The following is a 23,576-nucleotide window of genomic DNA, read 5'->3' as shown; positions in this document are numbered from 1 at the left end:
TAATTAATTAATTAAATGAATCGTTGTTGTTGTTGTTGTTGATGTTGGTGGTGGTGGTGGCGATGGAGGTTGGTTTGAACTAATGTAACTGTAAACTCGTGTGATGGTACAGAACAACTGATTCTTGGTGTGTAAACTTGAATTGAGTGACAACGAAGTGAACACACATCGGAAGCAAACGCTATTCACTTTAATTGTTGCGGATGTAAACTTTTCAAGTTGTCTATTGTTGTTATTCAAGTATGCTTTGACACTTATGAAATAAGAACACGCTAACTCATGTAATATGTGGGAGAACAAACCCCGTTTCCTCCAATAATAAATAAACATTGTATTTGAAAACAAAAACAGTGTTTGTGTAAATACATCTGAGCACATTATCATATCAGTAGTTACTGGGTGATGCGGCGGAACGCAGTTCAAGTCGGTAGCTTGGTGTGCTTGTATCGAAGGATCGAACCCTCTCGGTGGAACCCTTCTTGGAGGGGGGGGGGGGGGGTCCCAGTCCCAACCAGTGCTCCGCAAATGGTATGTCAAAGGATGTGGTATGTGCTTTCCTGTCTGGGGGAAAAATGCATATAAAACATTTCTTGTTTCAACTGAAAAAAAAATGTACGGGGTTTCCTTTAAGACTATATATTAGAATTACAAAATAGATAAATGAGTTTTAATGGTTGTGAGAGAAGAAACCCGCTACCACAATAATATACTGATTTCAGTCACATCATATAGCTACGACAGGTCCCACACTGTACTGTCCCACAAAATGTTAACATCATCAGCAATGGAAACTAATTTGGTGTACTTCACTGGTAACCGTTTGTATGCAAAATTGGAGGTTGTTAATAAACACATTAATTCTCCCTAGTGCCATTTAACAACCTATTTGCTGTAGGTAAATAAAATACAAGGTACCATACTTTTTATTTGTATTTCTTTGTATATCGATATATTGTTTAGATTAGTTTTATTACAAAATGTTATCGTTATCAGCAATGGAAACTAATTAGGAGATAACCATATGGAGTTTTTAGATTTGCGGATGTTATTGTCTATTTGATCCCGCAAATGAAACATTTACGGGCATCAAATAGACAATAACACCCGCAAATCTAAAAACTCAATATGGTTATGTCCATTGTAAACTGGGTCGTTTCTCAACGGAACTAACTGTATATTTGGTATTTCTTGAAAAAAATGCCTGGCTACAATCTAACTGTAGACCCTTGAATTTCAACATCGCCTGTTCCAATTGCTAATGAGGTCACTTTCTAATGACGTCATTAGCTTTCCGGGTGTTATTGTCTATTAACCAATCACAATACAGAACACACTCGCCATCAGGTTACAATTTGGTGTACTTGACTAGTAATCGTTTGTATTACGCCTTAAAGTGTATAACAGAAAGTAACAAATCATTGAGTACCAGTGTCAAAACGGCGGGTTGTTTTAGAAATCGTTTTAGTCTCTTCACCTTGGATTTGAACAGATTTAAACTGATAGGTACATTGATGTTTTAGATGGTTTGGATTCTGGATATGAACTTGGAACTCACCTGTACTGAAGATGTCCATTTGGATCTGCTGGCTCCGTCTGGCGGTGGCGGGCTTCACGAGACGTCGTGCACGCTGTTTGTAGCTGTAGACGATGGTCATGAGCAGCACGATGCACGTAACCATGAAGATGCCGCCCATGATGACAGCGGTGAGGGCCACACCGCTGTAAGACGATGTTATTTATATAGCACACATTCGGGTTATATATACTATTTCGCTCGATGCGCGGTCGGTGTCGGATCGATCCCCGTCGGTGGTCCCATTGGGCTATTTCTCGTTCCAGCCAGTGCACCACGACTGGTGTATCAAAGGCCGTGGTATGTACTATCCTGTCTGTGGGATGGTGCATATAAAAGATTCCTTGCTGCTAATCGGAAAGAGTAGCCCATGAAGTGGCGACAGCGGGTTTCCTCTCTCAATATCTATGTGGTCCTTAACCATATGTCTGACGCCATATAACCGTAAACAAAATGTGTTGAGTGCGTCGTTAAATAAATATATATATAACATAACCAGGCTGCTGTAAGACGATGCCATTTATATAGCACACACTCGGGTTATGTATAACAGAGGCAGGACGCTGTAAGACGATGTCATTTATATAGCACACACTCGGGTTCAGTGTAACAGAGGCAGGACGCTGTAAGACAATGTCATTTATATAGCACACACTCGGGTTATGTGTAACAGAGGCAGGACGCTGTAAGACGATGTCATTTATATAGCACACACTCGGGTTATGTGTAACAGAGGCAGGACGCTGTAAGACGATGTCATTTATATAACACACACTCGGGTTATGTGTAACAGAGGCAGGACGCTGTAAGACGATGTCATTTATATAGCACACACTCGGGTTATGTGTAACAGAGGCAGGACGCTGTAAGACGATGTCATTTATATAGCACACACTCGGGTTATGTGTAACAGAGGCAGGACGCTGTAAGACGATGTCATTTATATAGCACACACTCGGGTTATGTGTAACAGAGGCAGGACGCTGTAAGACGATGTCATTTATATAACACACACTCGGGTTCAGTATAACAGAGGCAGGACGCTGTAAGACGATGTCATTTATATAGCACACACTCGGGTTATGTGTAACAGAGGCAGGACGCTGTAAGACGATGTCATTTATATAGCACACACTCGGGTTATGTGTAACAGAGGCAGGACGCTGTAAGACGATGTCATTTATATAGCACACACTCGGGTTATGTGTAACAGAGGCAGGACGCTGTAAGACGATGTCATTTATATAGCACACACTCGGGTTATGTGTAACAGAGGCAGGACGCTGTAAGACGATGTCATTTATATAGCACACACTCGGGTTAGGTGTAACAGAGGCAGGACGCTGTAAGACGATGTCATTTATATAGCACACACTCGGGTTAGGTGTAACAGAGGCAGGACGCTGTAAGACGATGTCATTTATATAGCACACACTCGGGTTAGTGTAACAGAGGCAGGACGCTGTAAGACGATGTCATTTATATAGCACACACTCGGGTTAGTATAACAGAGGCAGGACGCTGTAAGACGATGTCATTTATATAGCACACACTCGGGTTATGTGTAACAGAGGCAGGACGCTGTAAGACGATGTCATTTATATAGCACACACTCGGGTTATGTGTAACAGAGGCAGGACGCTGTAAGACGATGTCATTTATATAGCACACACTCGGGTTAGGTGTAACAGAGGCAGGACGCTGTAAGACGATGTCATTTATATAGCACACACTCGGGTTAGGTGTAACAGAGGCAGAACGCTGTAAGACGATGTCATTTATATAGCACACACTCGGGTTAGGTATAACAGAGGCAGAACGCTGTAGGACGATGTCATTTATATAACACACACTCGGGTTAGGTATAACAGAGGCAGGACGCTGTAGGACGATGTCATTTATATAGCACACACTCGGGTTAGGTATAACAGAGGCAGGACGCTGTAGGATGATGTCATTTATATAGCACACACTCGGGTTAGGTATAACAGAGGCAGGACGCTGTAGGATGATGTCATTTATATAGCACACACTCGGGTTATGTATAACAGAGGCAGAACGCTGTAGGACGATGTCATTTATATAACACACACTCGGGTTAGGTATAACAGAGGCAGGACGCTGTAAGACAATGTCATTTATATAACACACAAGAGTTATATATAACATAACCAGGCCGCTGTAGGGCGATGTCATTTATATAACACACACTCGGGTTAGGTATAACAGAGGCAGGACGCTGTAAGACGATGTCATTTATATCACACACACTCGGGTTAGGTATAACAGAGGCAGGACGCTGTAAGACGATGTCATTTATATAACACACAAGAGTTATATATAACATAACCAGGCCGCTGTAGGGCGATGTCATTTATATAGCACACACTCGGGTTATGTACAACAGAGGCAGGACGCTGTTGCATGTATAACTAGAGTCAGATAGATAATGTAATAGAAAGTTTCAAAGTTCTTAGTTCTACCAATTTTTGTATTGATTATGTTTATTTAAAGTGTACTGATTACAAAAATGTTACTAGTTCTTCTAAAGTGTTAGTTTTAGTCACAGAACCTCACTTTCACTATTTTTAGGAAATGTTTTACGTATTTATGAGATTTGTTTGTTCCAAAGACATATACAGAACACTATATTGATTGATTTTAAAATGACATTTATTAACACAAATATTACATAGATATTCTGCATGTTCTAATATACAGGTATAAATCAACAACAAAGATTACAAATCGCACGTGAACAACAGTTTTTCGTACTTTTCGTCGATGTCATGATGAGTTATCACATACTAACCCCCACATGTTGCAGTCCCATTTCCCGTAATGTCGTTTTCCCATAGTTAATATATCTTTGTGAAATCTTTCGCCGTGTTCTTTACTGGTGTCACCTATATTTTCAGTGAAGAAATTTAGGTGAGAATGGAAGAAATGTAATTTCAAAGACATCCGGCATCCAAGCTTTTCACAAGTCTTTATCAACTTTTCTATTAACTGTTCGTAATTCCCACTTTTGTTATTCCCAAAATGATTTTGTTATAACGGGCGGGCGGTAAGATAGATAGACAGATAGCCATGTGGGTAAACACACACACAAACAGACAAACATACAGACAATTAGACAGACAAACGGACATACGAAGATTCATTTTAAACTACCCCCAACTTGCGTGCGCAGGGGGGGGGGGTTGGGGGTCGAAACCCCACCCCCTTGCTCAAGGCGATTTTTTTTTTCATATCCCGATTTTTAATGTAATTTCTTTCCCAAAAAATGTGGTCAGAAACCAGCTCGGCTAGCCAGCAGAAAACACCTCAGAATAGCCCTAGAAGGGGTCAATTTTTCAAATTTTTCGGGGGAAGGGCCCCCCAGACCCCCCGCCACGGGCTTCGCCAGACACCTCGACCCACCCCCACCCCTGCAAAATTTCCTGCGCACGCCCCCGAACTTATTCAAACATTGCAGCAGCATTTACATCCAAAATGACCACTATGATATCAGCGAGAACAAGAAAATTGTAATTTATCGCATCTTACATCAACTATAGCAATTTTCTGATGTTAGGAATGGGGGTTTATTCATTGAGGAATTTATTTATAACACGTTCATGCGAACTGAGATATTGCATCATCATTGAAATACAAGATGGCCAAGAAAATGGTCGTTAGGAGTAAGAAGTGGACATATCTTCCATTCTATTTTACCCCAAGTAATAATTATTACTACAGGGATTTTTAGGTGGCAAGGAATTTAATTATCACAGTCACTTTCTATAGAGAAAGTATATCATTGCCAGATTTAAAATGGCTAACAAATTGGCTGCAACAATAAAGAAATGTGTTATATACTGGAATAATCTTTTTGAAACAAACATATATCTACAAGTAAAGTTATCTCAAACATCATTTAAAATAATAATTCTTACGCTGACTGCGATGTCTTAAAGGCGCACCAATCTAGTTTTAAACTACCTAGAAACTGATGTTACATCATATAAACCAAATCTCCAATGCCAACCTGGCTGTGATAAATGAGCAAATCGCGTTAAATAACTGTTATTTTGGTAAAGACTGTGGAGTCATTACTCAGTGTAGTTCTTGTTAGTAGCTCTATCATTTGAACTGAAATGAGAAGAAGCACCTCTGAAATTATGCAACTAATTCGGTGTATCTTTTCAACAAAACATACCCTTTTGGAATGCGAAATGTGGGTGTCTGAAACCACAGTTACCATTTACTTTTCTGTAGCTAGGACAGATTCTCTAACAATCCTTGCACTAAACAGCAACCTATCACACTGTTATCAGGAGAGTGAAAGTGAAGATGCTGAATATATTTGCAGGTAATACCGATGTTTTCTAATAATTGCCATGTTATGGGGAGATGTATCGTCGTGGTCGACAAAATGCAATGATAAAATATGTATTAATTCTATAGAGATAGAAAATGAGAATGATACAATTATGTGCGGTGGCTGAAAACTTCTGAGCCTAACTATTATGGACTGCGCTCACGGAGTTGCTTGATAATTATTTTTCAACTAAATTCTCTTCGAGGTCCAGACACTGCTGCCAACTATGCTGGAGTGCCTGGATTACACGTGTGTAAAAGGCGTCCTCCTGGTGGCTTAAAAACTCTTCCACAGCAGAAATAATGTCATTATCATTTGCATAATGCTTTCTTCAAGTTTGGAAAGAGGTGAAAATCTGGTTTAGCCAATTCGTTGTTTGCAGGTGCCACCCGTCGTATAAAAATTAGTCACTTGTGAACTGCGTGCATCTTTCCCATTTATCAAAGGAAGGTTGGCATTGTGAACTACTTGGTCCATGTTATGTAAGTTTATTTGCAGATATTTGTTTGGCACAAGGATTGGTTTACCCTAAAAACGTAGAGTTGGTTTCAAAATTATTGTTTTAGGTGATGCTAAACGTAATAAAGTGGTCAATTCTTTGTTTTTATAACCATTATGGAATCTTGGATTCATGCAGTGATAAAATTCCTCTGCATTAGAAAGTGGATGCGAGAAATAAAACGCTTGCCATGTAGAAAACCCTGTTTTGAAGTATACATTATTGTTTGTGGACAATATATAGAATGTAAGATATGTCCACTTCTTACTCTTCGCGGCTTTTTCATGGCCGTTATCGATTTAAATGATGATGCAAGAATTCAGCAAAAGGTCGTTGTAAATTAATTATTTTGCCCATAAATTTAATTTTAAAAACGTAAAAATAGCTTCCTAGTTGATGCAATATACTAGGATGTCCTTGTTCTAGCTAATATATTAGCGGCCATCTTGGATTAAATGATGTTATAATGCCATAATTGGCAGATAATTGTTCAAAATTAATTCATGGTGAATTCTGATAAATGCAGTTTAGTTTGAGTTATTAAAATTAGCTATTTAATGACATACAGATTAATACAGAGAAACGTTATTAAATTTTCAGAAAAATATCCCCTCTTTACTAAAAATCAGTTTCTGACCTTAAGTTGCCCTACAGAAAAGTCCATCTTGCTGTTTTGAGATCCAGATACATATCTCTATCAAAAAAGCATAGTTACGTTTGGTGCCCTCGGATGGTATCAATTGAATTGGTAAATTTTGGGGTCTCAGCTTGACGTCATACAAATTGAAAGCAAGCCTCATGCTTTTGAAGCTGTTTCAAATCTTGACTAAGGCTTGCAGTGTTTGGGTACAGCATCATACGAACTGGATGCAGCATTTCAGACTGTACTAAAGTGTGACATTTAACAGTAACGGGGCCAACAGTTCATATAAAAGATCCCTTGCTACTAATGAGAAAATACATTGGGATTCCTCTCTAAAACTATATGTCCAAATTACCAAATGTTTGACATCCAATAGCCGATTATTAATAAATTAAGGTGCTCCAGTGGTGTCGTTAAACAAAACACTTTTTACCTCTGTGTACCTATTTTGGGTAGCTATTATTGGTCTTTAAATAGATGTTTTTCTTTATTTCCATAGTCACTGTTACTGTACTTTATAAAACAAAATTGGAAAGTGGTTCCATATTATATTTTTTTTAACAAAACTTGAGTACAAAGATAATAAATCCTTACGAAAGAGTAAACGTGTTGCTCGGTGATTCCGCCGCCGGGCAGCAGTAGGGGACGTTGTGTTTATAGCAGCATCCATGGTTGCACTTCATATAGACGGTGTTGTAGCTGCAGATAATCGTCTCACCTGCAATCAAGGTAGCATTATCCTAATAAAAATAAGTGTTACACGTGCATAGTCCTTTACAAATATTCTGTGGTTGTTCTGGGTGAAGCTTGCATATTCTTGCTTCATTCCTGATTAAGCCGATGTCTGTTGGGTTATCCTAGCATATATGACAGCTCAAGCCATTGTCTTGATATGGTTGGGGGTTTCAAAACATTATCTATTCAATGAATGAAATGGCTTGGCAAACAAACAGGCGGCAGGCATCGATATAAATGGCTCTCCACAAGATGATGTTACAAGTATAAATGTGATATGGCTGGTTGGCGCACCCAGAGGTTCCGCTGCTTTCTCAAATATGCATTGGTTTTTATATTCGTGACCGAGAATATGTCCCGCCCCAGTTATTGAAAGAAAGGTGGTCCAGAGGGGCTTCGTCCTTTAAAGTGTCCCCTTGTATCCGCCGCTGATTGCTGGGAAAGATGTGGAATGCGACAGCTCGTGAAGTCTCGCACAAAGCTGCCCATAAACATACACAGTCTGTCTGTGTGTGTGTGTGTGTGTGTGTGTGTGTGTGTGTCTCTCTCTCTCTCTCTCTCTCTCTCTCTCTCTCTCTCTCTCTCTCTCTCTGTGTGCCTTTCTCTTTCTTTCAGTCTCTCCCTCCCTCTCTCTCTCTCTCTCTCTCTCTCTCTCTCTCTCTCTCTCTCTCTCTCTCTCTGTGCCTCTCTTTCTGTGCCTCTCTCTCTTTCAGTCTCTCTCTCTCTCTCTCTCTCTCTCTCTCTCTCTCCTATATTTTCTTCTCGCTCATTTTCAATCACTCTCTCCATCTGTTTGTTTTTCTTTCTTTCTTTTAACTTTATTAACGTGTCTATATCCAAAAGAGGTTCAGGAACTTTCTGTGTCTGTCTGTCTGTCTTTTTTTCTTTCTTTCGCTTTGCCTCAATGTTAGTCTGTCTTTCACAATATGTCTCTCTGTCTCCTTCTCACATATACACACACACACTCTCTCAGACATACTCGCGCACACTCTCACACACACAGACACTCATACACACACAGACATACATACATGCATACGTACATACATACATACATACATACATACATGCATACAAAGAAAAGAAAGAAATGTTTTATTTAACGACGCACTCAACACATTTTATTTACGGTTATATGGCGTCGAACATATGGTTAAGGACCACACAGAGTTTTGAGAGGATACCAGCGGTCGCCACTACATGGGCTACTCTTTCCGATTAGCAGCAAGGGATCTTTTATTTGCGCTTCCCATAGGCAGGATAGCACACACCATGGCCTTTGTTGAACCAGTTATGGATCACTGGTCGGTGCAAATGGTTTACACCTACCCATTGAGCCTTGCGGAGCACTCACTCAGGTTTTGGAGTCGGTATTTGGATTTAAAATCCCATGCCTCGACTGGGATCCGAACCCAGTACCTACCAGCCTGTAGACCGATGGCCTAACCACGATACCACCGAGGCCGGTACATACATACATACATACATACATACATACAAACACTCACACACACAGTCACTCACACACACACACACACACACACACACACACACAACACAACACAACACACACACACACACACACACAACACAACACAACACACACAACACACACACACCACACACCACACACACAGACACACACACACACAACACACACTCACACACACACACACACTCACACACACAACACACACTCACACACACATACACACACACACACACACACACACACATTCACACAATGTTAATACACGCATATTTATTAAATGGACTATACTGAATTTATAGACAGTATGTTAAGTTATTGACGTCATATATCTAAGTAATATTATAAGCCTATAATAAGATGAAATGAATTTGAACACACCTCACATTTGAAAGGAATCATTATGTTGATGGATATGTCTGGGATTATATTCGATCCAATTATTTCAAATTTTCTTTGATACTTGGATGAAAACCAAATTGTTATATACTAAATTATTGCAAACTAAAATCCACATCGAGCTGCTTCAAACATTAGGATGCTCACAAATTGTAAGTACAGTTAAAGTATGTTTTGTTTAACGACACCACTAGAGCACATTAATTAACCATCGGCTATTGGATGTCAGACGTGTAGTAATTTCGACACTAGGATGATCACAAATGCACAGAACAGTACAGACATTTATATTCGAAACAAGAAAATTTAAGTACACGTGAATCTTGTAATTTTAATAATTAAAAAAAGACTATTATATATACTTGCCAAACACGTTACAATGGCTACTTAATCAAGATAGTTCCTTTAACGGATTTTCAAATAATTAAATACCTTCATTGACGAATCCCAGCGCTAGTAAAACACATATTATTCGCATTATGTCGTATCTGTGTGGAGAACTGATTAACAGTGTCAATGTAATTAAATCGGAAACAGCTCTGAAATCTGTACTTTCTGCGTCACAGACTTATGTTTTCAGGCGGGTATCTTGTGTCTGTATAGCGTTTAGAGAAGAGATAAACATCAGTTCCAACATTCTTAAGAAGTAGATACCAAAAGAGGTAGTTGGAAACTCGCCACACGAACAGTAATCTATCACGTTTATCGTTATCAGTAAGCTGCATCAAATCGTCTTTGACGTGGATTGAAGAGCCAGTACACGTAAATTACAGGTCCAGTTCACTGTGTACAGAATGACTGTCAGAGAGGAGGTGTGGTAGCAGGTACAGAATGACTGTCAGAGAGGAGGTGTGTGGTTGCAGGTACAGAATGACTGTCAGAGAGGAGGTGTGGTAGTAGGTACAGAATGACTGTCAGAGAGGAGGTGTGTGGTGGCAGGTACAGAATGACTGTCAGAGAGGAGGTGTGGTAGCAGGCACAGAATGACTGTCAGAGAGGAGGTGTGTGGTGACAGGTACAGAATGACTGTCAGAGAGGAGGTGTGGTAGCAGGTACAGAATGACTGTCAGAGAGGAGGTGTGTGGTTGCAGGTACAGAATGACTGTCAGAGAGGAGGTGTGGTAGCAGGTACAGAATGACTGTCAGAGAGGAGGTGTGTGGTGGCAGGTACAGAATGACTGTCAGAGAGGAGGTGTGTGGTGGCAGGTACAGAATGACTGTCAGAGAGGAGGTGTGTGGTGGCAGGTACAGAATGACTGTCAGAGAGGAGGTCTTTGGTGACAGGTACAGAATGACTGTCAGAGAGGAGGTGTTTGGTGGCAGGTACAGAATGACTGTCAGAGAGGAGGTGTGTGGTGGCAGGTACAGAATGACTGTCAGAGAGGAGGTGTGTGGTGGCAGGTACAGAATGACTGTCAGAGAGGAGGTGTGGTAGCAGGTACAGAATGACTGTCAGAGAGGAGGTGTGTGGTGGCAGGTACATAATGACTGTCAGAGAGGAGGTGTGTGGTGACAGGTACAGAATGACTGTCAGAGAGGAGGTGTGTGGTGACAGGTACAGAATGACTGTCAGAGAGGAGGTGTTTGGAACTAAACTGGTTTATCGTGGTGTGTGGAACTAAACCGGTTTATCATGGTGTGTGGAACTAAACCGGTTTATCGTGGTGTATGGAACTAAACTGGTTTATCGTGGTGTGTGGAACTAAACCAGTTGATCGTGGTGAATGGTGGCAGGTATAGAATGACTGTTAGAGACAAGGTATTTGGAACTAAACCGGTTTATCGTGGTGTGTGGAACTAAACTGGTTTATCGTGGTGTGTGGAACTAAACCGGTTTATCGTGGTGTGTGGAACTAAACCGGTTTATCGTGGTGTGTGGAACTAAACTGGTTTATCGTGGTGTATGGTGCTAGGTACAGAATGACTGTAGAGAGGCGGGGCCAACACGTTTCGTTAAGATCTAAAACAATTATATTAGGTATTTAATTAATTAGGTGAAAGTGTAAAATGTTAAATAAATTACAAAAGATCTCATGCAACTTTTCAATCAGTGTAGTCTATATGGCGATCTCAGGTTTCCTCTCTCACTATAAAAAAAGTTAACCAAATATCTCGTTCTATTAACTACACCACTTATATATACTCTTCAAAAGAAGAAACGCAAAACCACATTGTCGTAACATTTGGAGAATTGATTTAATTATTGAATGGTGAGTCCGATAATTACCAAATGTTGCAGGATTGTTCACAATTCACTCTAGTCCATTGTGAGTAAGTGATAGGACACACCACCAAGGTCAAGGTCATCTGGAGTCAATACCGGGTGTGGCCTCCGCGTGTGTTGACAACTGCCTGGCACCGCCTGCCCATTGAAGCAACTAGAGTACGGATGACGTCCCGGGGGATGGTGGCCCACTCGGCCTGCAAGGCTGCTGCCAGCTCGGGCAGGGTCTGGGGCTGTGGTTGTCGCTGTCGGAGGCGTCGGTCCAACTCGTCCCATAGATGCTCAATTGGGTTCAAATCCGGTGATATCGATGGCCAAGGAAGGACATTAATGTTGTTGTTCTGTAGGAAAGCCGTTGTGAGACGTGCTGTGTGAGGCCTGGCGTTGTCATGTTGGAACACTGCGTTGGCGTTGGCCATAACTGGAACGATGTGTGGCCGGAGGATCTGGTCAATGTAGCCCTGTGCATTCAGGTTGCCCTGCACGTGGACCAGGTCAGTTCTGCCAGTGTGTGAGATGGCTGCCCACACCATGACACTACCCCCGCCGAGTCTGTCCACTTCCTGCACGCAGTTTGCCGCATAACGTTCACCACGACGCCTATACACGCGACATCTTCCATCATGACGTCGGAGCAGAAATCGGGACTTGTCACTGAACCACACCTGTCTCCATCGCAGTTGAGGCCATTGTCGATGAATCTGGCACCACTGCAGTCGGAGTCGACGGTGTTGTGGTGTTAAGATGACACCTCGAACTGGACGTCTGGCACGAATTCCTACCTCACGTAGGCGGTTCCGTACGGTCTGGTCGGATATCCTGCGCAAACCTGGTATTGCTGCGGCTGTGGAGGTGGCAGTAGTCAATCGTTCCCGAAGGTGGCGTACCCGGATGTAGCGGTCATGCCCGGGGGTAGTGACCCGTGGTCGACCGGATCTAGGGAGGTCACGTGTTGATCCATGTTGCTGGTAACGGTCCCACAGTCTGGAGATGGTGCTTGGGGACACATGGAATGCCCTGGCAACGGCCGTTCTGGATTCGCCTGCGTCTAGTCGGCCGATGGCATTGTTTCTCTGCGGTTCACTGAGACGTGGCATGTCCTGGATTGTCAACTGTCGGCCAGATACAGAGGCCAGGCAAGCGAACACCCTGCACTTTTATACTGTCGGTGTTCATGTTGCACGTGCAGACAAAGCACGTGCAGTGGTGACATGGTTTGCACGTGGCTGCGTTTTTGCGAATATTCACATTTTGGAACTTTATTGTACAGTAGCTGCGTTTTATCGAATGTAACCGTGGGAATGTGTTTGGGACATGCAATGACCTTATATTCACAAAGCATGAACCGGTAGGAAACATAAAATCGGAGTTATAACCCATTTGTACCCTTTTGCGTTTCTTTTTTTGAAGAGTATATATACATGTAAAGTAAGTGAGACTTTTAATATGGACTTTTAGCTGAATTAAAAGAAGCAAGTCTCATAGCGACTACCATCCGGATAAGATACCAACGATACGGCAATACAGTATCGTATCGCGATACGTGAGCTACGATACGATGCATCGATTTTAGGCAGCTTTATCGCGATATATACGATATATTATGAATTTCGTTAAAGTCCCCGTACCGAGTGATCAAGGTACTCACGTAACCCCGGTAACAGATAAATCCGTCTTCGCTGAGCGTGTTTTGCATCAAATTAATTTTGAGCGACTACGAACTCCAGGACAACCCAAAACGATAAATAATAATAACACTGCCTAATAAACAGGGTGATTAAATTTGGCGATATCGCGACCCACGTATTGGTGGTATGGATATGTTGCATTTCTGTCTGTCTGTCTGTCCGTATCGTATCGCGACTTGTCCGTATCGTATCGTGACTTGTCCGTATCGTATTGCGACTTGCCCGTATCGTATCGCGAGTTGCCTGTATCGTATTGCGACTTGCCCGTGTCGTATCGTGACTTGTCCGTATCGTATTGCGACTTGTTCGTATCGTATCGCGACTTGCCCGTGTCGTATCGCGAGTTGCCCGTATCGTATTGCGACTTGTTCGTATCGTATCGCGACTTGCCCGTGTCGTAACGCGACTTGCCCGTGTCGTATCGCGACTTGTGCGTATCGTATCGCGACTTGTCCGTATCGTATCGCGACTTGTCCGTATCGTATTGCCACTTTTGCCACTTTATATAATATAGTTTATTTTACATTTTACAAAACTCTTTTCGGCCTGTACGCTATATTTTGGATGATGTTAATCAGGTTTATGCTTTTCTGTACGCTTGTGTTTGCACATCTTCGCAAACCAAGGTACCATTGCGTACAGTCTACTGCAGTTGAGTCTACTGTACGGAATGGTACCTTGGCTTGCGAGTATAGTGCTTACGTGACTCTACTCAGGTTTTTGCGTGAATTGTACGCAGGTGTTTACGTCGCTGTACGCAGGTGTTTGTATATACGCAGGTTTTTGCGCAGATAGGCGTATGTATTTACGTTGTTGTACGCAGGTGTTTATGTGGCTGTACGCAGGTGTTTCCGTGGTTGTACGCAGGTGTTTGTGTGTACGAAGGTGTTTGTATGGCTGTACGCAGGTGTTTGTATGGCTGTACGAAGGTGTTTGTATGTACGAAGGTGTTTGTATGGCTGTACGCAGGTGTTTGTATGTCTGTATGCAGGTTTTTGTATGTACGCAGGTGTTTTTGTGGTTGTACGCAGGTGTTTGTGTGTCTGTATGCAGGTGTTTGTATGTACGCAGGTGTTTGTATGGCTGTACGCAGGTGTTTGTATGTACGAAGGTGTTTGTATGGCTGTACGCAGGTGTTTGTATGTCTGTATGCAGGTTTTTGTATGTACGCAGGTGTTTCCGTGGTTGTACGCAGGTGTTTGTGTGTCTGTATGCAGGTGTTTGTATGTACGCAGATGTTTACGTGGCTGTACCATGGTGTTTGTATGTGCGTGGGTGTTTGCATGGCTTTACGCAGGTGTTTGTGTGTACGCAGGTGTTTGTGTGGCTGTACGCAGGTGTTTGTGTGTCTGTATGCAGGTGTTTGTGTCGCTGTACGCAGGTGTTACGTTTGGAACAAATATTTCTGTCTGTATGCAGGTGTTTGTATGTGCGCAGTTGTTTGCGTGGCTGTACGCGGGTGTTTGTATGTACACAGGTGTTTGGATGTACGCAGGTGTTTGTGTGTCTGTATGCAGGTGTCTGTATGAAGGTGTTTGTATGTATACGCAGGTGTTTGTATGTACACAGGTGTTTGTATGTACGCAGGTGTTTGTGTGTCTGTATGCAGGTGTTTGTATGTACGCAGGTGTTTGTGTGTCTGTATGCAGGTGTTTGTGTCGCTGTACGCAGGTGTTTACGTTTGGAACAAATAGTTCTCACAACGTAATACCACACATTATTATTATTGAGGTAATTCAGGGTGTAGCCATCAGGGCAAATGTTTGCAACACCTTTGACTTCCGATGTGTATGGGTTGGAGAGAGAGAGAGAGAGAGAGAGAGAGAGAGAGAGAGAGAGAGAGAGAGAGAGAGAGAGAGAGAGAGAGAGAGAGAGAGAGAGAGAGAGACAGAGACAGAGAGATGGGGATACGATTTTTATGTCAACTCGTGATGTGTGAAACCCATATTTTCACGAATTGCGAATACTGCTGTGCAAACATACCTCACAAAAAAACACAATAACAAAACGAATCGAATGCCAAGTTTAAGTTTAACTTACACTCAATGACATTTTTCATATCAGTATTATTAAGTAATTATTAATTTAATAATTAAATAAAGATACTTTTTATTCGTATTTCTTTTTTAAATTCCATGGTCAAGTAAATTTTCAACAAAGGTTCAACCGGAAGAAATATATCATGACGTTACGTGTTTTCGATAGGATCAGCGAAAGACATTAACAAAAAAAAATGCGAAACATATTGTCAAAAACTAGGAAAGATGTATATAATAAATAGAATATTTTCGAATACGATTTTTATGTAAACTCGTGATGTGTGGAAACCATATTTTCACACATCACTCGTTGACAATAAAAATCGTATTCGAAAAAAACCAACATGAAATAGCCTCTATGAATTGATCACACAATTATAAGTATGATTTCTATATTTTCACTGTAAATAAACTACAGTGAAAATATGACTTTTCACCGAATATCGCTGTAGATTTATATATTTCATTGCTATATAGCAATAAAAAAAAGTTTCAATAAGCAAGTATTTGAAATAATTCGCCATTAATATTATATTGAATATACGAGAGGGTCTAGTGCGTTGACAAACTTGTGCCCAATCCTTTTGTTGTTTATGCAGTAAAATGTGTTTTCAATCAATATTGAGGGGAGGGTGCCCACGGCAGCATAATCCACTGATGGGCATCAGACAAGAACGCCATACACTTGAACAGCTTGTCTATACCCCGGTGGATTTTCTTCTAGCGTTGTTTCCGCTGCGGTTCTAGGCATGTCCAGTGCTTTATGATAAGACGGCGGTGGGGCTCCGGGGTTCTTAGACACGTTTGGAATGGGTGGGACACTGGGGCCAGCATCACTGCGTGAAATGGGTGGTGCACTAGGATGAATATCGTTGGACGGTTCTTGAGACATGGTCCCGGGCTGTCTCCATGCCGTGGGTTCGTCCAAGCTATATCCCGAATGTCTGTAATTCACAGCCTGCACGCTGCGGGAACATCCACTATCGTGGTAAATGCGTCTTACTGAAATACAACAAAATTCATTAATTTCAACTTATGTTCGTGCTTATATCCAATTAAGGTTCAAGCACGATGTCCTGGGCACATACCTCAGCTATCTGGGCTCTCTGTCCAGGACAGTGGGTTAGTTGTTAGTTGGTTAGTGGTTAGTGAGAGAGAAGAGGGTGTAGTGGCCTTACACCTACCCATTGAGCCCTTAAGAACTCGCTCTGGGTTGGAGCCGGTACCGGGCTGCGAACCCTGTACCTACCAGCCTGTAGTCCGATGGCTTAACCACTACGCCACCGAGGCCGGTAATACAACAAAAGAACCAGTTAAGAGCTGTGGCAGAATTTATCACATGGAGGAGGAGGGGCGGAAGGCGTCGTAATTATTACCGTATAGCTGGTGCGCCTGTTGCAATCTTTTGTTTCTCCATGCGTACTAGTTTAATATACAGTGGTTATACAACAACCAATGCCCCCGCCCCCTCCTCCCGTCGTAATTATTATCTTATAGCTGGTGGGTCTGTTGTTTCTCCATGCGTACTAGTTTAATATACAGTGAGTATATGTAGTGCGGGTGGGGTATACAACAAACAATGTTCCCGCCCTCTCCCCCCGTCGTAATTATTATCTTATAGCTGGTGGGTCTGTTGTTTCTCCATGCGTACTAGTTTAATATACAGTGAGTATATGTATTGCGGGTGGGGTATACAACAAACAAAGCCCTCGCCCCCTTCTCCCGTCGTAATTATTATTTTATAGCTGGTGCGCCTGTTGCAATCTTTTGTTTCTCCATGCGTACTAGTTTAATATACAGTGAGTGTATGTAGTGCGGGTGGGTGTGGGGTTAACAATGTCCCCGCGCCCTCCTCCCGTCGGACCAGTTATATAACAGAATTTAGATAATAAATTAAAGTGCTCGCCTGATGCGCGGTCGGCCAGGGATCGAATCTCGTCGGTGGTCCCATTGGGCTATTTCTCGTTCCAACCAGTACATCACGACTGCTATATCAAAGGCCGTGGTATGTGCTATCCTGTCTGTGGGATGGTGCATATAAAAGATCCCTTTCTACTAATGGAAATATGTTTAACGGTTATGTTTGACATCCAATAACCGATGTGCTCTAGCGGTGTTGTTAAACAAAACAAACTTTTTATCTTTTTATCTTTTTTTTCTGTGTTTCGGGCTTAATTCTTAACATGATCAAAATATTCGGAGTATAATCGAAGGCCGACAGTGGCGGATCCCCCTTCCCCTTGAGCTGCTATAATTTGACAGTCAAACTTATTAATATTAACCGGATTCGCTGATCTTGTTATTCAAACAATCGGTCATAAGGCTGGTAGGTACAGGGTTCGCAGTCCGGTACCGGATCCCACTCACAGCGAGTTTTAACGACTCAATGGATAGGTGTAAGACCATTACACCCTCTTCTCTCTCATTAACCACTAACCGACTGTCCTGGACAAACAACCCGGATAGCTGAGGTGTATGCCCATGACAGCGTGCTTGAACTTTAATTGGATATAAGCACAAAAATAAGTTGAAATGAAATGCAATTAAAATTAAAAGCCTCTTCTCAAATAGCTAGATCCGCCCAGGGCCTACCTTCACACCAGCATCCAATGCAGTGGCATTCTACCTTTCGTGCGGCGCAGTCCTTAATCGCAAACCAGAAGATGTAGATGAAGATGATGATAAGCAGAACAACAGCGCCCCCTGCTATTCCGAGACCTAGGGTAACTCTGGAACAGATAACATTTAAAGTGACAGACCCTAGTTTTCAAACACTGCGCTGTCTTTTTCACCATTAGAGCCGAGGCTGTTATAAATAAAATCAGATATTACTTAGATTTTATTATTTAGAGTATCCGTACATCTGAAAGTGTTTCTGGTCATCCTGGTGTTTTATAATACCACGAAATGAATTTGTCATCTTTTAAAGACGCACGTACCTGTGAGACGTAACGGAGACGAGCTTTAGTCTACTTTTTAAGAGTATTTCTACGTTTCAACATTGCAGACTCTTGTTTCACTTTTTTGTAACTTTATCGAAATGGATTAACCAAACTTTGGGTCCATTTTCCTCAGTTAAAACTCGGGTTTGCGACTTTAAAAATACTAATAATGTGACCCTCGTTCACCATGAGATACCATGCGTAGAGTTAGTCTTCACCGCTGCTTAATTTTGTTCAACAAACAAAAAAACTTTATTACTCTCAGATCAATTAAATTTTCTTGCTTAATTTTATCAGCTGTAGCAAGTCCAATGTTTACCTGGTGAAACTCAATATGTCTTTTAAGCGAAACAGGAAAGGTATGTACGTTTGAAATATGCGCATGCGCAGACAATTATGTAAAGGGGGATGGTCTAGACTGTGACGAATGGAGATCGAGGGCACAGAGCGCCGGAATTTCAAGGGGGTTTGGGGGACACACTTTCCCTGATATGTTTTAAACTATATGTCTTGAGATGCAATTTCCTACTTTCTACATGTAAAATTCATCATAGCAAATGCTGTTAAATGCAACACATTTTAAATTCGTGTTTTAAAACATATAATTTTAGATTCCTGTGTATATGCTGAATGTATATTTAATATACCAGTCATGTACTAAATTACTGGATCAAATGGGAAACTGTGTTTGTTGGTGTTGTTGTTTTGTGTGTGTTTTGTTTGTTTCATTGTTTGTTTGGGTTTTTTTGGTTTTGTTATGTGTTTTTAACCACTGAATTTAGGGGCCTCAAAAAACATTTTAGTTCAATAGGCACAATAGCTACAAATATTGCATTAAAATAAATGCCATACAACAAATTGAACAAACATCTAACTAAGGTATCCTCTCAAAATTATGCTAAATGGATCATTGTTTTTCTTGTCTATTTCATAACAGATCCTGATTTAAATACATGTTGCCACAGTACATAACACCGCCTTTGACCGTGGTACAGAGCTTGGGGGGGAAACCTGAGTCCATCTTGCGATACACTAAACTTCAGACAAACATTCTTTTGCTTTAGTAATGGAGACAGCACTCGAACATTAATTTAGAAGGCGTCCATAAAGTACGTACGTCATACGGGGTGGGGGGGGGGGGGGGGGGTCGGCCACCACGTACAAAGAGTGAACAAGTAGGAGAGGGCCGCTAATCGTGCATCTACATTCCAACAATGTTTGGTTTGGTTTAACGACACCACTAGAGCACATTGATTTATTAATCATCGGCTTTCAAACATTTGGTAATTTTAACACATAGTCTTAGATAGTAAACCCGCTACATCTTTCCATTAGTAAAATATTTTATATGCATCATCCCACAGACAGAATATCACATACCACTACCTTTGAAATATCAGTCGTGGTGAACTGGCTGGAACGAGAAATAGCCCAATGGGCCCGCCGACGGGGATCGATCGATCCTAGACAGATCGCGCATCAGGCGACGTTTTACCATTGAGCTACGCCCCGCCCACAGATCATTGATGTTTAAGGTACATACTTTATGGATGGCAGCAATATACAATGGTTAGATCTCGTCAAATAATTCCCATAAATAACAGAATGACCTAATTAAATAATTCGTGACAGTCACAATCAGACGTATCATGATCTATTACGCTAGCTTCACTAGTTTCAATGACAAGACGTTGAATACATTGTACTGTTGACCAGCACCCACTCATCCCACCCACGCCAATATGTCATACTTAACACAGGGCCGGACTGAGTAAAACGTGGCTTAACTACCCCCCCCCTCCAATGGATGGCCTGTATAAAGATGTTTCACTAAATCTTAGGGGCTAACATAATTGTCGCAGCACTGTTGATCTTTTCGACCAGTGTCTCCGCAACATCCTCCTCTACCGCTACAGTTTGTATTCTTGCCTCAGCGGTTACAACAATAATGATCTGTAAGTAAGACTCTCAACTTGACCAGCGATGAAGTTGGACGTTATTTCGTGCGCTCTCGACCTACCCCCCCCCCCCCTCCCCCAAACAACATCACCTCCCCGTAGATGCTGTGCACCCAAACGGCCTTAACGAGGCCACTCGCGTGGACATATCGATCGGACTTTAAACTTTTAGATCTGAGTTCAAAATTTTATGTCGAAATTACTTCTTCTTTTTTTTAATATTATTAAATAGTCCGATCCTCTCTTCTTTCTCTTATTTAATTTTGGACTGTCCTTCTAAAATGCTCCAAATTATATAAATATTCGGCCGAGCAGTCAATTCTTTTTTATTTTTGGCTTGTAACCTTTTTTTTTTTTTATTTTATCTATTAACTTCTTTACTAATTGCTATTTTCAAAATTCTGCCCAGTTTCAACCACCCCCCCCCCCCCCCCCCCCCCCCCCCAATCCCGAGTCAGGCCACCGATCTTATCGGAGGTCGGACTCGGGATGGGCGTCTTCGAAACCTTAGTGGTATATGGACACGTTAAACTAGTTATCATCATCATCTGAAAGTAAACATTTAATGAATATTCAAATAAATTATGATGATGATGATAGAGATAACGGTAATGGTGTTAATAGTGATGGTGATATTCATGATGATGGGTATAATAATGATGGTGGTGGTAGTAGTGCTAATGATGGTGATGGTCGTAGTTTTAATGATGATGATGATGATGATGATGATGATGATGATGATAATGATAGTGTGACGATGATGATGGTAATGTTGATGGTGATGGTGATGATTGTGAAGACGATGATGGCGATAGTGATGGTAAAGATAGTGATGGTGAAGATGATGATAGTGGTGGTGGTGGTGATGAAGACGGTGGTGATGATGATGGCGGTGGTTGCCGTGAAAAGAATGATGAAATAAATGTTTGCATTGGTGTCAAGTGATTTTTATATACACAAACTCGCATATAGGACAGTACATACCACGGCCTTTCATATACCAGTTGTGGGGAATTTGTTGAACGGGTAAAACCCAATGGGTCCGCCCAGGAGGTCCGATCCTATAACCCACGCACCCGAGCGCTCTGCCGACTTAGTTAAATACCATCACCCCACCCCGTTGTTAGGACTATTGATACCAAGTGCGCTCTGCCGACTTACTTAAATACCACCACCCCACCCCGTTATTAGGACTATTGATACCAAGTGCGCTCTGCCGACTTACTTAAATGCCACCACCCCACCCCGTTGTTAGGACTATTGATAACAAGTGCGCTCGGCCGACTTACATAAATACCACCACCCCACCCCGTTGTTAGGAAAATTGATAACAAGTGCGCTCGGCCGACTTACTTAAATACCACCACCCCACCCCGTTGTTAGGACTACTGATAACAACTGCGCTCGGCCGACTTAGTTAAATACCACCACCCCACCCCGTTGTTAGGATAACAATATAGATAACAATATGATGTGAGATCAATAGATAACAAGTGTGTGGGTGTGTGGTTGTGTGGGTGTCTGTGTGTGTGTGTGTGTGTGTGTGTGTGTGTGTGTGTGTGTACGTATTTATGTATGTATGTATGTATGTACGTATGTACGTGTGTATTGATGTATGAATATCTATATATTGTATGTATGTCGAGGTTGACTATTACATACATAGATATTAACGCACTGGCGCAGGGGATAATTAAATCCTTTCTGGCCTCACAAATTGTCCCATGCCGTTGCTGGGACTCGAACCTGTGGCACCGATTCGCCCGCAAATTTGCAGACTAACCACGATACGCTCTGAGCTATCGAAGCTTCCATAAAAAGGAAGCTCTTTAACTCAACCATATGCATGGGGCCTACAATCTACGCGGTCGATCCCGCTTACGTGCATGAAACAGTTGGCAGACCTGGCACTGGCTAGTATGTATTGATGTATGAATATCTATATATTGTACGTATGTTTGTATGTATGTGTGTATGTATGTATGTATGTATGTATGTATGTATGAATGTATGTATGTATGTTTGTGTGTGTGTATGTATGTATGTATGTATGTATGTATGTATGTATGTGTGTATGTATGTATCTATATCTATATCTATATATATATTGACTGTAGCTTTAAATCACAAACCTGGTTTCCATCCGATGGTAGATATTCATTTTCACAATAGTCTGCTACAGACACGTCTGTTGAAAGAAAAACTCAATAATATTCAATATACACCAGCAACCGTCCCACCCACTGATATATATCCCGTTCTAGCCCCTATTTCACGATGTATAAAGAAAATACTACACGAGTGGTTAGACACACTTTCAAATATATAGTCTTCAAAAAAGTAGGCGAACTCTAATAAGAATTTACAGTTCCCAAAATTGTAAGGTATATTAGCTGTGGGGAATGGTTATATGATAATAGTGAATTAATTGGACAAACATTATAACCTGTAGTTCAGTATTACAGTAGGTTTTATGACCACCAAAGATCTTGAAGGACGATTGGGGTCAGAAGTGAAGTTTGAAAGTTGACGGGTTTTTATCAGTAAATCGCAAATTCAAACAATAAAAATGACTAAAACAAGACAATAACAACTGTATGATCCACAGAATGAAAACGATTGACAGAAATAATGTTCTACAGTGATTAATGGGCCTTCCTGTAAATTGTCAAAATCGAGAATAACACCTCACGCAACTGCGCGATGCATGTGCAAACTATAAAATGTGTTTCGGTGTTGTCACGGGGATCCTATAACATCCTATACCATGGCCAAAGCTTCCTTCTCTATAGTGGAATAGTTCACCTGGTGTTTGTCAAACTTTTTGGAGAAGAAACTTACAGGATGGTCCAGTCCATTTTCGTCTTCCTGGAACAGCACAGCTCCAGCTCCCACGTCACTGGCATCCACAGCTAGCTTGAACGGCATTCGGTAGTCGGGTGCTGCCATCACGGGAGAGAGTAGCGCATCTGCTTGAGACGGTTGAATGACTTCTCGCATTCACCTGACCACTGGAACTTCGTT

The 23,576-nt window shown here is 41.7% G+C and overlaps 2 protein-coding genes across 2 annotated transcripts in view; one reads left to right on the top strand and one right to left on the bottom strand.

Moving 5' to 3' along the window:
* Positions 1-1,696, top strand: part of LOC121367449 (neuroglian-like) — a 58,803-nt gene extending 57,107 nt beyond the window's left edge. The window contains exon 8 of the mRNA XM_041491628.1: positions 1,521-1,696. Within this exon, the coding sequence (XP_041347562.1) occupies positions 1,521-1,564 (44 nt within the window). The 3' untranslated portion in view covers positions 1,565-1,696. The remainder of the gene's footprint in view (positions 1-1,520) is intronic.
* Positions 1,697-15,702: 14,006 nt separating this feature from the next.
* On the bottom strand, positions 15,703-23,451 carry LOC121367448. The gene is made up of 4 exons (XM_041491626.1): positions 23,394-23,451; positions 22,685-22,740; positions 18,245-18,381; positions 15,703-16,654 (listed from the first exon to the last, which is right to left on the bottom strand). Exons 2-4 carry the CDS (start codon positions 22,711-22,713, stop codon positions 16,317-16,319), a joined length of 504 nt encoding a protein of 167 aa, XP_041347560.1. The 5' UTR covers positions 22,714-22,740; positions 23,394-23,451; the 3' UTR covers positions 15,703-16,316.
* Between the last annotated feature and the right edge of the window lie 125 nt (positions 23,452-23,576).

The sequence above is a fragment of the Gigantopelta aegis genome, chromosome 3, assembly GCF_016097555.1.
Source record: "Gigantopelta aegis isolate Gae_Host chromosome 3, Gae_host_genome, whole genome shotgun sequence".
In the NCBI taxonomy this organism is placed as follows: domain Eukaryota; kingdom Metazoa; phylum Mollusca; class Gastropoda; order Neomphalida; family Peltospiridae; genus Gigantopelta; species Gigantopelta aegis.
This window is presented reverse-complemented; position numbering and strand designations above follow the sequence as displayed.

What these genes read in the sequence shown, in the direction of transcription:
- LOC121367448 (XM_041491626.1), bottom strand. Translation starts at nt 22,713, where the DNA reads ATGAATATCTACCATCGGATGGAAACCAG. An exon ending in TACCATCGGATGGAAACCAG is followed by an intron (nt 18,382 to 22,684) that starts GTTTGTGATTTA and finishes TATCTGTTCCAG; the next exon opens with AGTTACCCTAGGTCTCGGAA. An exon ending in CATTGGATGCTGGTGTGAAG is followed by an intron (nt 16,655 to 18,244) that starts GTAGGCCCTGGG and finishes GTTGTATTTCAG; the next exon opens with TAAGACGCATTTACCACGAT.